Raw genomic sequence first — 12,449 nt, 5'->3', positions numbered from 1 at the left:
ATGTTTATTTTTACCTAATGATACACCTTAGCTTTTTCATTGTCTGTAAAGGTCTTTCACATATGGAAATCAATTACAAAAGAACTCCACAAGGTAAGTTTTGTTTTCATCTCCAATATAGAAACATGAACAGAGACATGGTGGTTAAATGTTTCAGATAGAAGAGTATCTAATTGCTGGAAATCAGTCTTTAGCTGAAAGGTCCAAAGCCTTTGCTTCTGATGATGATAGCAAGTGTATTTTCTGTCCGCCCATGACATCTGTCCTATATTGGAGTTTGTGTGTGAGGCAGTTTCCTCTCTCCACCCCAGCTAACGTCCTCTGCTTTGTACAACTTCAGGATCCTGGGCAGAACCTGTTTTTCTGTTTCTTCTCTTGAAGCAGGTGGCTTTTGCCTATTGTCAATGCAGGGTACAGGATGGGCTTGTTGTCGTTATTTAGTCTCTAAATTGTGTTCGTCTCTTTATGACTCCATGTAGTATAGCCTGCCAGGCCCCTCTGTCCATGGGATTTTCCAGGCAAGAGTACTGGAGTGGGCTGCCATTTCCTTCTCTACAGAAGATGCTAATATTTGAGACAATGACATTCAAACTAAAACTATAGTTTGATGTAGGACAAATGGTGAGATTGTAGAGATTGGATGTAACTATATCAGGCAAAACTTTATGAATCATTATTATTCATTCCAAACAGAGACATGAAAACACTATGTTGTTTTCTTTGTAGAGTACTTTTCTACATTCTCTTGTCTATGGTATTTTTCTACATCTTTCATTTAAATATCTGATGAGTGTTTTACTCCAGCACAGGGTACTTAGAATTCTCTGGTATCTCCCTGTCACTTCTTACTTTGCACCTTTGTGGGGGCCCTCCCTCTGATGGGAATACACTCTCATCTTCCTTATTCTCTGGCCTCTGCCAACCCTGACTTCAGCTTATCTTCTTAAGATCCACATTCATGCAACTTGCTCTCACTCCACTGCTCCATGTTACACAACTCTGCTCTGGGCTCCTGTGGGGGCTGTATGGCTGCCTCTGTCTAATGTCTTGGTGTGTCACAGTCTTGGGGTGTCTTATTCTGTTCCTCCACAAGTTCATGAGCTCCTGGAGGTGATGGGCTGTGTCTTTCTGTCATCAGTGAGGAGCCTGGCACAGGACTTGTGGTTTTGAATGCATGTTGAATGAATGTTCAAACTCAGTCTCATTGGTCCAAAATGTTTATAAAAGTGTGACTCTAAGTCTTCTTTTAGTTGTAAGAGTGAAGTGGTGCTGCAGAGTGTGGTCCTGGTTTGGGGGCAGACCTCCGGGTGTGCACTGTGTAGTGTTTCCACGATGTGAGGCATAGTTTATCTGTGCCCACTCCCTTGAAAGGGACCACTCACACAGGGCACTTGAATTCATGCCTTGGATGTTGATGATTGTTTTAAAATCTACTTTCTCCTCTCTCTCCAGGAAGGAAATTTCCAAGATTCTGCAAAGTTCCTATCTTAGAGGAATGAATTTGGCATCATTTTTTGCTGTAACCAAAATCATGATTTTTGTCACCTTCATCACCAATGTGGCTCTCAAAAAGGTGATTACAGCCAGCCAAGTGTTTGTGGTGGTGACGCTGTATGAGGCTCTGCGGTTTACGAGCACCCTCTACTTCCCCATGGCCATCGAGAAGGTGTCAGAGGCCATCATCAGTATCCGAAGAATCAAGGTTTGGGAACAAATAACTTTTTTAAGTTGTAGGTGTATTTTACATAAAATGCCTTCTTTTATTTGGTGTGACTGTGTGCCAGTTAGATGAGGTTTAGCTTTCTGTGCCAAAGCTGGTAGTCATTCCAAACTCTCTTATGTACCCCCCTCTCTTCTTTGATAGAGTATATTATAAATATCATAAGTTCCCTGCTCATTTATTGGCAGCAGTAGCAACAACACAGGACTCTCTACATACAAGTGATGATGTCAGGGTGATTCATATGTCTAAAAACAAGAGAAGTGAACAGGTTGCCTCTCTTGTGCTAACTCAAATGACTAGATAGGGACTGTACACCGTCCTGGTGTGAACAGGATTCCTCTCTGGGCTGGGAAGGAAAAAACTTGCTGAGAGCTCCTTGTTCCTTGGACAGGAAGATTTACTTAGTTCTCTGTTGGAAACGGGTTCTTTCCTGCATAGGTGGTTTGCTTGTTAATTTCTGAGCTTGCCTTTTGGATCTGCCTTTTCCTCTCTGCCTCTTTTCACTGCTTAATTCTGTCTCTAGCTGGACTCTTCCCTTCAAATTTGTGATTCCCACCATACCCACTATGTTTGTTTTTTTTTTTTTCCCCCTGGCTGTCCCTAAATTGCCTTGGGCAAATAATTTACATCACCAAGACAAGGGTCTGGCACACAGTAGGTGATCAGTTATTCATGTGTTTGTGAATAAATCTAAAATTAAAATAAAATGGTTCTGTGAGTCAGCCTGGGCATGAGCTTGAGTGTGATTTCAAGCATAAGTATGAATTTTAGGCTTTTGAAAAATCTGACTTGTTTCTACTTCTCCACAGTGATGGAAAACTAGTAATAGATCTCTAGTGAAGTTAGCTAGTTCTCCATGTGATTATATTTTATTTTTGGGTCTTGTCATAAAAGCCAGTCTTTTCTGTGATGACGTTTCTATGCTATAAAAAACCATTTCCCATAAAACACATCAGTCATATGGGGTCAGTTCTGGTCCCCTGAGTTTGCCATTCTTTCTGATGGGGGCTTCTAGCAATACTTATAAGGCTTGGTCCATGCAACTTGTTAAAACATTCCTTTTTAATGGCTTTCACATCTTGAAATAAGACATTTAGGAAAATCCCTGGACTGTAGTGATATTCTTAGTGACACATTAACCTATCCAGATGGAAGCTTCATATGTGTGTTGTGCTATTGTGGTTTTGTTATTACTGCTGCCACAGCTGCTGTCTTTGATCGTGGCTACCAGTGATCTATTTGTGGTCTGGGCCCTCTTGAACTCTTTATGCATCATGCCATCTCATTTAATCAGGAAAGCAATTGAGTGGATAAACATTAGTGTTGCTGTTTTACAGATAAGGAAACAGGTTCCTGTATCAGTTGAAATAGCTCACCCATCCTCACACAGCTTGCAAATGACAGAAGTAGGATTCTGACCAAAGCATGATTTCTTAACCACTGTTACATTGCTTTCTGTGTACCTTCTGTCATGTGGACTATCTCATTAAGTATGGTTTTTATCATCTTTTCTTACTCTGAAGACCTTTGAAGTCCCTGTTTTTTGAAGACTCAAGTTTTAAACTCTGGGCTCCACTGGCCTCTCTGTCTGTTTCTCAGCACATGGGGACTGGGGTGGGGAGGAGGAAAGGGGCTTGCCTGTGACCTGCCTTATCCATCCCTACTTTGAGGTCTTTACTCACTCTGTTCAGCCTCTTGGATTGATTTCTCTTCTGTCCTTGATTTAAGTAAATGCTTCTGAGCCTCCAGCAGCCCCATGACCCTCTCCCAGCACTTTTGTTGACATTGATCTGGGGTTTCCGTCTATGTGCACAGCAGCCTCTTGTCAGGTGGGGTGATGCTGACTCCCTGGGAGTGTTCTGAGCCCCTTGACAGTAGACTGTCTCTAGTGGTTCTTTAGTGTAGTGCCTGGTCCATGCTGGACACATCATGGGTATCAAATAAGGGCTGGATTGACTGAGACAACAGTTACAGGACATGACTGGGCCCCTACAAAGGCCCAGGGTGGGTCAGTCTGCACTAGAAGCTGGAGAAATGCAGAGGAGGGAGCAGATTGGAGATAGGCATCCCTGGAACATTGGGTCTTGATGGGAGTGTCAAATCAGGGGAACAAATCTTATCCAGAGTGGGGATACGTCTGAATCTTCTGCTTGTTCTGTGCATCCATCTGTGTATCTGAACCCAGCCCAACTGGACTTGGTGGACCTACTCTCTAAAGAGAGGAGCTAGCTGTGCCCTGCACAGCCAGGTGTTCATGTAGCTCCTGCTGGCCTGGCTTCTGGGCCTTGTAGTAAACTAGAAACACTCTTACTTGTTTAACAAAAATAGTCTGTCTTGATGGCCATCATAAAAGAAGATTTATACCATGAGGCTTTATGCTAAAATTCATCTCTAGTCTGAAGGTGCTCTTGAGACAGAATTCCCTCCTCTTTGGAGTTGGTCAGTCTAGTTTCTCTTAAGACCTTTGACTAATTGGATGAGGCCTACCCATGTTATGGAGGATAATCTGATTTACTCAGACTCTACTGATTTAAATGTCGGTCTCATTTAAAAATGCTTTCACTGTAATATATGTTTGAGCAAGTGTCTGGGGGCTAGTCTACCAAGTGTCTGGTTAATAAAATTAACCATCACACCCTCCTGAATCCCCATATCTTCCTTTGAGCTCCTGCATATGACATTGTCCTCACTAAGCCATGTGTTTATGGATTTCTTTCTTTCCTGGAACTCCAGACTTCTTACAGACAGTGCCTTGTTCATTTTCGTAGTGCTCAGAAATAGCAGATGCTCAGAACATGTGCAACTGAAGAGACCTTCTAGCTCCATCATGTCTGGGATCCTGCAAATACCTAACCGTTAAGCATGGTTGAAGTGGAGACAGTGATAACTCTGATTCTCTGATGGATGATGTGACGCACCAGAGAGTGTAGTGGGAAAGGGGTCCTGTAGAAGGTTTTCAGAGAATTGTGCTCAAATACTTGGGTGGATTTTTTACTTCTTTTCTACTAAAATGAACTCAATGTCTAAGGCCTGAGACTTCTTCCTGTGTAGGTGTGTGCAGTAACATTAAAATTATGATCTGGGGAGAACTTTGAATTTTCCTTGTGCTGACTTTGTCAGGCTGCTTTGTGTCCTGATGAAGGACACACCTTTGATTTGGGAAAAACACCTAAATTTTCTCTTCGTGGCTGGAAGGTGGTCTTGGAATTTAGAGATCTGTTGATGGTAGTTTGCAGTAAAGACAGGGCAAATAGCTGAGAATAAGAGTGGTGAGATTGTTTGCATTGGAAACTGCTCCATGGTGTGTTGAAGTAATCTTGGAAGTATTTTTTTTTTCTTTTAGATCCTATTAATAGAAACTTCTTCACCCATTTAGTTTTACAACCCTATAAAGAATGTAGGTCTCTAGTTCATGAGAATCACCTGGTGTGCTTATTAAAACTAAATTATCACATCTTGGAGTTTCTGATTCACTATTCCTTTGCTGGGGTCCAACTTACCTATGTCTTTAGTAAGTGTCCCTGTGTCCCTGAAAATAAATCACGTTTGGGAACATTGCCTTAGTTGTATAAAGAAATCTAAAATGTATCTTAGCAAATGCAAAAGATAACAGGACCTTTTTAAAACTAAAATCAGTTGAGAGGAAAAAGCTGTCTTGATTTATGCTTGACTTTTGCGGGTCAAATTTGAATTTACTCATCCAATCAGTCCACAAAATAACAAGTCTAGTGCAGCCTTGAGTATGGTACAGATGAGCATATATAGGGACAGGTAAGCAACTGCAGAGAAGTCCTTCCTACTTGCAATTTATGTTTCATCAAGTGGGAGGTTAATAAAGTATCAAACAGTGATACCTGATGTGCATTTCTGTGTCAATAGTCCTTGGGAGGAAAAGTCTGAGGGGTCATGAGTTGCTTTGGCAGAGTCACTGGTGTAGTTTTGGAGGTTGTGTTGAGACGTTTGAGCAGGGAAGGCTAAGCAGGTTACCTGGAGAATTCCATGTGTGGGGGTGTGGGAGATGGGAGGCTGATGCTTCACATTTCCCTGGGGATGGTCATGTGACAAAGGCCTTTTGTGGATAAGAAGGGGGATCCGTGCATTTGAGTAACCAGAAATGTCTGAGGCTGCAGAGTAGAGAGCTGGAGGCCTGAGGAGGGGCCCATACAGGATCCTACAGGAAACATTAAGATTTCTATCATCTCAAAACTCAGGCTGGCTGCAGCCTGGAGAACAGGGCAATGAGGTGCGTTAGGGACCCAGAGCAGAGTCAGGGAGATGAGTGTATCAGGAGTGTGTGCAGTACATGGTCCAGGGACGAGATGATGTGGTTTGGTTTAGGGTGAAATAGAGAGACTTGGCCATATTTGAGAGCCGCTCAGGGGCACATTTTGAGTTGGGTATTAGGGGTGGGGAGGGGAGAGGTGGATGTCAGGCTGCTTTGGTTTTTCAGGCTGTAAAATGACCTGGATTCACTATGATAAGGAAGGCTAAGAGAGAACCAAATCTGAGGAGATGACTAGCCTGGACTTAGTTTTGGATTCTGAGAGCATTTTAAAATACTCAGTGTTTGCTGTAAGACCTGCCTCACTGAGCAGCCATTGGCTGGATTCAACCTCCTGTCCTGTTATCTAACAGGTAGCAGCAATTATCGGATAATCATTTTCTTCCTTTCTCTGCCTCTCACTTAGATGTGATGATGCCCAACTAGAAGGTAAAAAGGGCCTCAGGAGTGGAAGAAAAGGTCAACTGAGTTTACTGACCAGGTGGTCAGAACTGGGCAAGATTTGACCACAGATGGGCTGGAGGTGTAGTGGGCATGCAGAGTTTAAAACACAGTATGGTATTGAGCCCTGCTGCCCCACAGCCTCCTGAAGCCTGGGGCTCAGTAGACTAGGTGGTTCATCATCCAGTATTTCTGCTCACGTCATGTCTGGCAGCCCCAGGAAGGAAACCCACTACCCCTGCCCACCTTGGATGGGGTGCAGTGGTCCATCCCCATGGGCAGACCTACACATGGTCTTCATGGTGTTGTGTCTTCTTGTTTTCATGTGCTTTTCAATATCATTTTTCCCATGTACAAAATATGAATGATTTACTGTGACTTTATAGGCCCCAGAAACCCCTCTATTTTATCTTAATAAGGAAAATGAACTGAAGCTCTTGTCTTTGAATCACTCCAATAGGATTGTAAATATTTTGAAAGCACTATAAGTCTTCAGTGACTTTCATATCCAGTAAAATGTGTCTCTGAAGTTATATTATTCACAAAACTGCTTAGGTTTTCCCCCACCAGCCACTGGGAAGTCAATCTTTTTGGCTGAAGTTATGACTTTGATATTTTCCCACATGATCTGTTCTGGGTCTGCACATCATCTGTATTTTATTTTCGGCCTTTTTTTTTTTTTTTTATCAGCCTGAGTCCTAGAAAAAAATCCAGCCAGCACTTCTTACACCTTTACAAGCTGGTTATGTGTTGGAATCTCATTTAACCCCCGGAAGATTGTGATATCTTTCCTCACTCAAACCTATTATTTGTGGAGAAGTGTTGGGAATTTCTGTCCTACGATGTACACACTGATGGTGTCTGGTATCACTGACTCAATGGACATGAGTTTGAGCATGTTCCAGGAACTGGTGATGGACAGGGAAGCCTGGCGTGCTGTAGTCCATGGGGTCACAAAGAGTCGGACATGACTGGGTGACTGAACTGAACACATGCACCCACTGAATATTGAGTTTTTGTCTTGGTAACATATTTAAGCTGAAATTGGCATTTGATTATGTCTAGACAAGATATACAATATATGCATACAACTTTTTGCTTGTTGCTGTGTTAGCTCAGTCTATGTAAAGCTGTAGCAATGCAGGTTGGATGGATTTGAGGAGCCCTGTAATCTATTCCTTCCCTTACCCATGATTTGCTGACTCTGTACAAGGCTTGGTCTCTGTTGGAGTTGGAACTAGTGTCTGTAAGTGTGTGAGTGATGTAGTGTCTATATCTTCTGTGTGGCATATAGGAGAATCCCTCATGGGATTCAGGGGTAGGGAGGACAGTGCCAGCTGGTGATGTCCTGACAGGTTCCCAGGAGGATTAGCTTTTGAGATGGACTGGAAGGGTGGGTGGGTTAGTACTCAGGGTGTCCAGGCAGAGGCCACCTGGGTAGTGTGGACTTAGGTGCTTATGGATCACTGGGGGATATTAAAGTATGGTGGACATTCTCAGAGGTGTTGTAAAGAGATCAGGAAGGAGTGTTGTTGGGGAGGGCCAGGGAAGGAACTAGGGAAAAAACCCAAGAACATTGTATCAGTATTTGAAATGATTAATAGTAAGTTAGACTCTGAAATTATGTTGCTTCAAGAGAAAAGGAAAATTGGGAGATGAATGAGCTGTGGCAGAACAGACAAGAGCTGCTACGTGACTGATGATGGGAGAGGTGATGTGGAGAGAGAACTCAGGCTGCGGTGATTGAGAGCCTGCAGAGGAGTCCTCAGACCACCGTCCATCCATCCTGCCCCTTGCTGGACACGGGCTCGGGGCAGGGAGGAGTAGCTGTGCCCCATGTTAGGTTCTCAGTGAGCCTGGATGAGAGGAGGAGGAAACGAGAGGATCTTATCTCCTGACCGCTGGTCTTTGAGAGAGATGCAAGGGTACTGCTTTCTTTTTCCTGCACAGAAGCAGGTTTTCATGATCAGTTTTTGCCAATTGTTCTTTGGAAGAGGAAGATTGCAGTCACATTTGTAGCTCTGTGGTGTGATAGATGAGAATGTCAAGGACTTGAAGTATGTTTATGATTTTAGGGGAGTAGGTTCCTATTCAAATGTTTTCTTTCTCAAACATCCCCAGAAGCTTTTATCAGTTGCCCCTGTGTTGGTAGGGATTTGGTTTGCCTCTGGGTCCTAGAATTGCCCATATGAAACCTGCTTACAAGGATAGTTTGCTTTTCTCTCATGCAAGAGTCCTTGTAAGGCTCTATATTCTCTCCCTGGGGCTGCCTTTACAAAGTAACACAAACCACAAGACCTAAAATCACAAGTCTGAAATCAAGGTGTCAGCAGGGCCACAATCTCTCGAAATCCTGTAAGGGGGACTCCTTTGTCAGCTCTGTTAACTTAAATGGTTTCAGACAAACCTTGTTTTTCCTAGGCTTGTAATTGCCATCATTCCAGCCTCTGTCTCCATCATCATCTGCCTGTTTTCTGCCGGTGTGTCTGTCTCTGCATCTCTCTTCTTATAAGGGCACTAATCATGTTGGATTCAGGGCCCACCCTACTCCACTGTGATCTCACCTTAATGGATTACACCTATAACAACCCTATTTCCAAATAGAGTCACATTTTGAGCTAACTGGCATTAGGACATATCTTTTTTGTGGTGATACAGCTCTCCCCATAACAAGTCCCATGGCTAGTGTGAACCTCCGTGGTGTTGGGACCCAGACTCTTTCTCTCTTATTATGTTACTCCACTGCATGTGACCTTGACCCCACTGGCAGCCTCCAAGGCCCAGGCCGTGGGGTGGAGGAAGGTCCTGGTTGCTGTCACTCTCCACTGACCTCGATTTAGCCACATGGCTGTGCATATCTGCTTGTGAGGCTGGAGAGAGAGGCCCTTCTTCCAAAAAGCCACTTGCAGCCAAATCCAGGGTTTGTTACCACAGAAGAATGAGAGCAGATTTTGCGGACAGTCAGCAGTCTCTGCCACACATTCATAGTTCTTAGGGGTGTGGGTAATGGAGGTGGTCTCAGTTGTTTACTCAATTTCTCTACCACTGTAGTTTCTTTCATTGAGTTATTAATACACCTAACATTTGCAGGGCAAAAGAGAGTTTTCTGGTATATGTTTATGTTAGCTTTGTGGTGGTTCAAAGGACTTGGTTTTATTCAGCTAAATCACATTGAATGACTGCTAAGTGCTGTGAAAATAGCAAGAAGTGGAAGATGCAGCCATTCCTGTCGAGCTGGAGAGAAGGCACTGACTAAAGAGAAGAGATAGTGATAGTGAAAAGATGCTTGTGAAGTATTTTTAAGAGGTAGAAATTTAATAAGAACATTTTCTTTTTAGAATGATAACAAGTGGTAGTTAATGAAAAGCAGTGATATTGATTTAACACACATGAGAAAAGCAGAGTGGTCTTAAGTGCTCACATGAGGGTCATGACCCACAATAGAGCCAGAGTTTTAATTCAGCATCTCTGCTGTAGGTCTTGTGTTTCCAGACTGTTTTGTGCCACCTGATTGAAGAAGGCCTGGGAATGGTCTTCCTCTCTATGTTCCTAGCAGTGTCACATGGTGCTTGGTGCATAGTGGGATTCAGTAAATATGTATGGAATAATTTCCTGTCAGCTCCCATGTTTATTGCTGGTAACACAAGACTAAAGCAATATAAATATCCAGGTTCTAAATGTGTTGGATTTTAGAGCTATATTTTCTCCTTAGGGAAAAATTTGTACACTGGGAAATGTTGAGAAAGTTGCAGATAGACTCACGACCAGGCACTCTATTTATGTCATATATACACATGCATATACACACATTATACACACACACACACACACACACTCCCTTATATAAAGAACTCTATGTATACTATATGTACTATATTATGAATGTACATACTATATGCTGTAATAATAGTGTATATTATCTATATAGTAGTTTGTTCTGATGTGAACCAACGCTTCAAATACAAATGGCAAGACAATTTGTAGGTTGTATAGATTTTTACTGCAAATTCCAGGGAAACAATTATTTTTGTTTGTGTTTCATACCGCAGACTAAACTGTCTATGTTTTTCCTTTTTCTGTAGAACTTTTTGTTACTTGATGAGATATCACAGCTCACCACTCAACTGCCATCAGATGATAAAACAATCGTGCACATGAAAGATTTTACTGCTTTTTGGGATAAGGTAATTCCTCCATTCCTAGATCATGACTGCTAATAGATAACTGTGACATAGATTTATTGGAGAATTTTGAGATTTTACTCAGGGTGTAAAATGTGACTTGCACATTTACTGAAAGTATGTTATAAAAGTTCTCAAAATCAGAGATAAAATTTGCAACTACAGAGATTATGTGTAAAATCAGCCTAAGACATTTGATGCATTCTCTATATCATTTTCAAGAGAGCTTTCAACATATTAGCACATCTTGAACTTAAAGTACATATGTTTGTAATGTTAGAATTTACGGGACTGGAGAGACAAAATGGCAGAGCAATGTCAGATTCTGAAGCCTGAACAGGGAGGGAGCTCAGTGTCTGGCCCTGGGAAACTGTGAGGTGTGGGGACAGGAAGCTGAATGTATGTGGCTCATTATTTTGTTGTCATAACTGAGTGAAAGTAGTAAAATAGAACTCTCAGTATCAGACAAGAAAGGAGTTGAGAAGCTTAAAAAATTTCTCATGTTTAAAAACCTAGCTTCTTATTGATAGATTTGTATTCCTATAATATCCAAGTATCCTTTTTAGTGATGAAAAATTATTGTCATTTTTTTAGTATGTTAATGTTTTAGACATATTTTAGAATGTTTTTTAGGATATGTATGTTCAAGACAACATAAACAGATGAAGAGATATTCCATGTTCCTGGGTAGGAAGAATCAATATTGTGAAAATGACTATACTACCAATGATTCAATGCGATCCCTATCAAGTTACTACTGGCATTTTTCATGGAGCTAGAACGAAAATTTCACAATTCTTATGGAAACACAAAAGAGCCCAAATAGCCAAAGCAGTCCTGAGAAAGAAGAATGGAGCTGAAGGAATCAACTTTCCTGATTTCAGATTATACTGCAAAGCTACAGTCATCAAGACAGTATGGTACTGGAACAAAAACAGAAATATAAAAAAGACAGAAAGCCCAGAAATAAACCCATGCACCTATGGGTACATTATTTTTGACAAAGGAGGCAAGAATATATAATGGGGCAAAGACAGCCTCTTCAATAAGTGGTGCTAGGAAAACTTGACCGCTACATTGTAAAAGAATGAAATTAGAACACTTCTTAACACCATACACAAACTCAAAATGGACTAAAGACCTAAATTTAAGACCAGAAACTATAAAACTCTTAGAGGAAAACATAGGCAGAACACTCAGTGAGATACATCAAAGCAAGATCCTCTATGACCACCTCCTAGAGTAACAGAAATAAAAACAAAAGTAAACAAGTGGGACCTGATTAAGCTTAAAAGCTTTTGTACTTCAAAGGAAACTATAAGCAAGATTTAAAGACAATCTTCAGAATGGGAGAAAATAATAGCAAATGAAACAACTGACAAGGGATTACTTTCAAAAATATTTGAACAGCTCATACAACTCAATGCCAGAAAAACAAACAACCCAATCAAAGAGTGGGAAAAAGACCTAAACAAACATTTCTCCAAAGAGGACATACAAATGGCTCACAAATACATGAAAACATGCTCAACATCACTCATTTTTAGAGAAATGCAAATCAAAATGACAATGAGATATCACCTCACACTGATCAGAATGGCCATCATCAAAAAGTCTACAAACAATAAATGCTGGAGAGGATGTGTAGAAAAGGGAGCACTCTTGCACTGTTGGTGGGAATGTAAATTGATACAGCCACTATGGAAGACGGTATGGAGACTCCTTAAAAAGCTAGGAATAAAACCACCATGCTGCAGCTGCTGCTGCTAAGTCGCTCTAGTCACTCTAGTCTGACTCTGTGTGACCCCATAGACGGCAGCCC

The 12,449-nt window shown here is 41.7% G+C and overlaps 1 protein-coding gene across 1 annotated transcript in view; it reads left to right on the top strand.

The window, feature by feature from the left end:
* Positions 1 to 12,449, top strand: part of LOC109567086 (ATP-binding cassette sub-family C member 4-like) — a 149,472-nt gene that overhangs the window by 40,580 nt on the left and 96,443 nt on the right. The window contains exons 8-9 of the mRNA XM_070799972.1: positions 1,453 to 1,702; positions 10,529 to 10,630. Coding sequence (XP_070656073.1) covers positions 1,453 to 1,702; positions 10,529 to 10,630 — 352 coding nt within the window. The remainder of the gene's footprint in view (positions 1 to 1,452; positions 1,703 to 10,528; positions 10,631 to 12,449) is intronic.

Source organism: Bos indicus, chromosome 12, assembly GCF_029378745.1.
Source record: "Bos indicus isolate NIAB-ARS_2022 breed Sahiwal x Tharparkar chromosome 12, NIAB-ARS_B.indTharparkar_mat_pri_1.0, whole genome shotgun sequence".
Lineage (NCBI taxonomy): Eukaryota > Metazoa > Chordata > Mammalia > Artiodactyla > Bovidae > Bos > Bos indicus.
The sequence above is the reverse complement of the archived record's forward strand: the minus strand, read 5'-3'. Positions and strand labels throughout refer to the sequence as shown.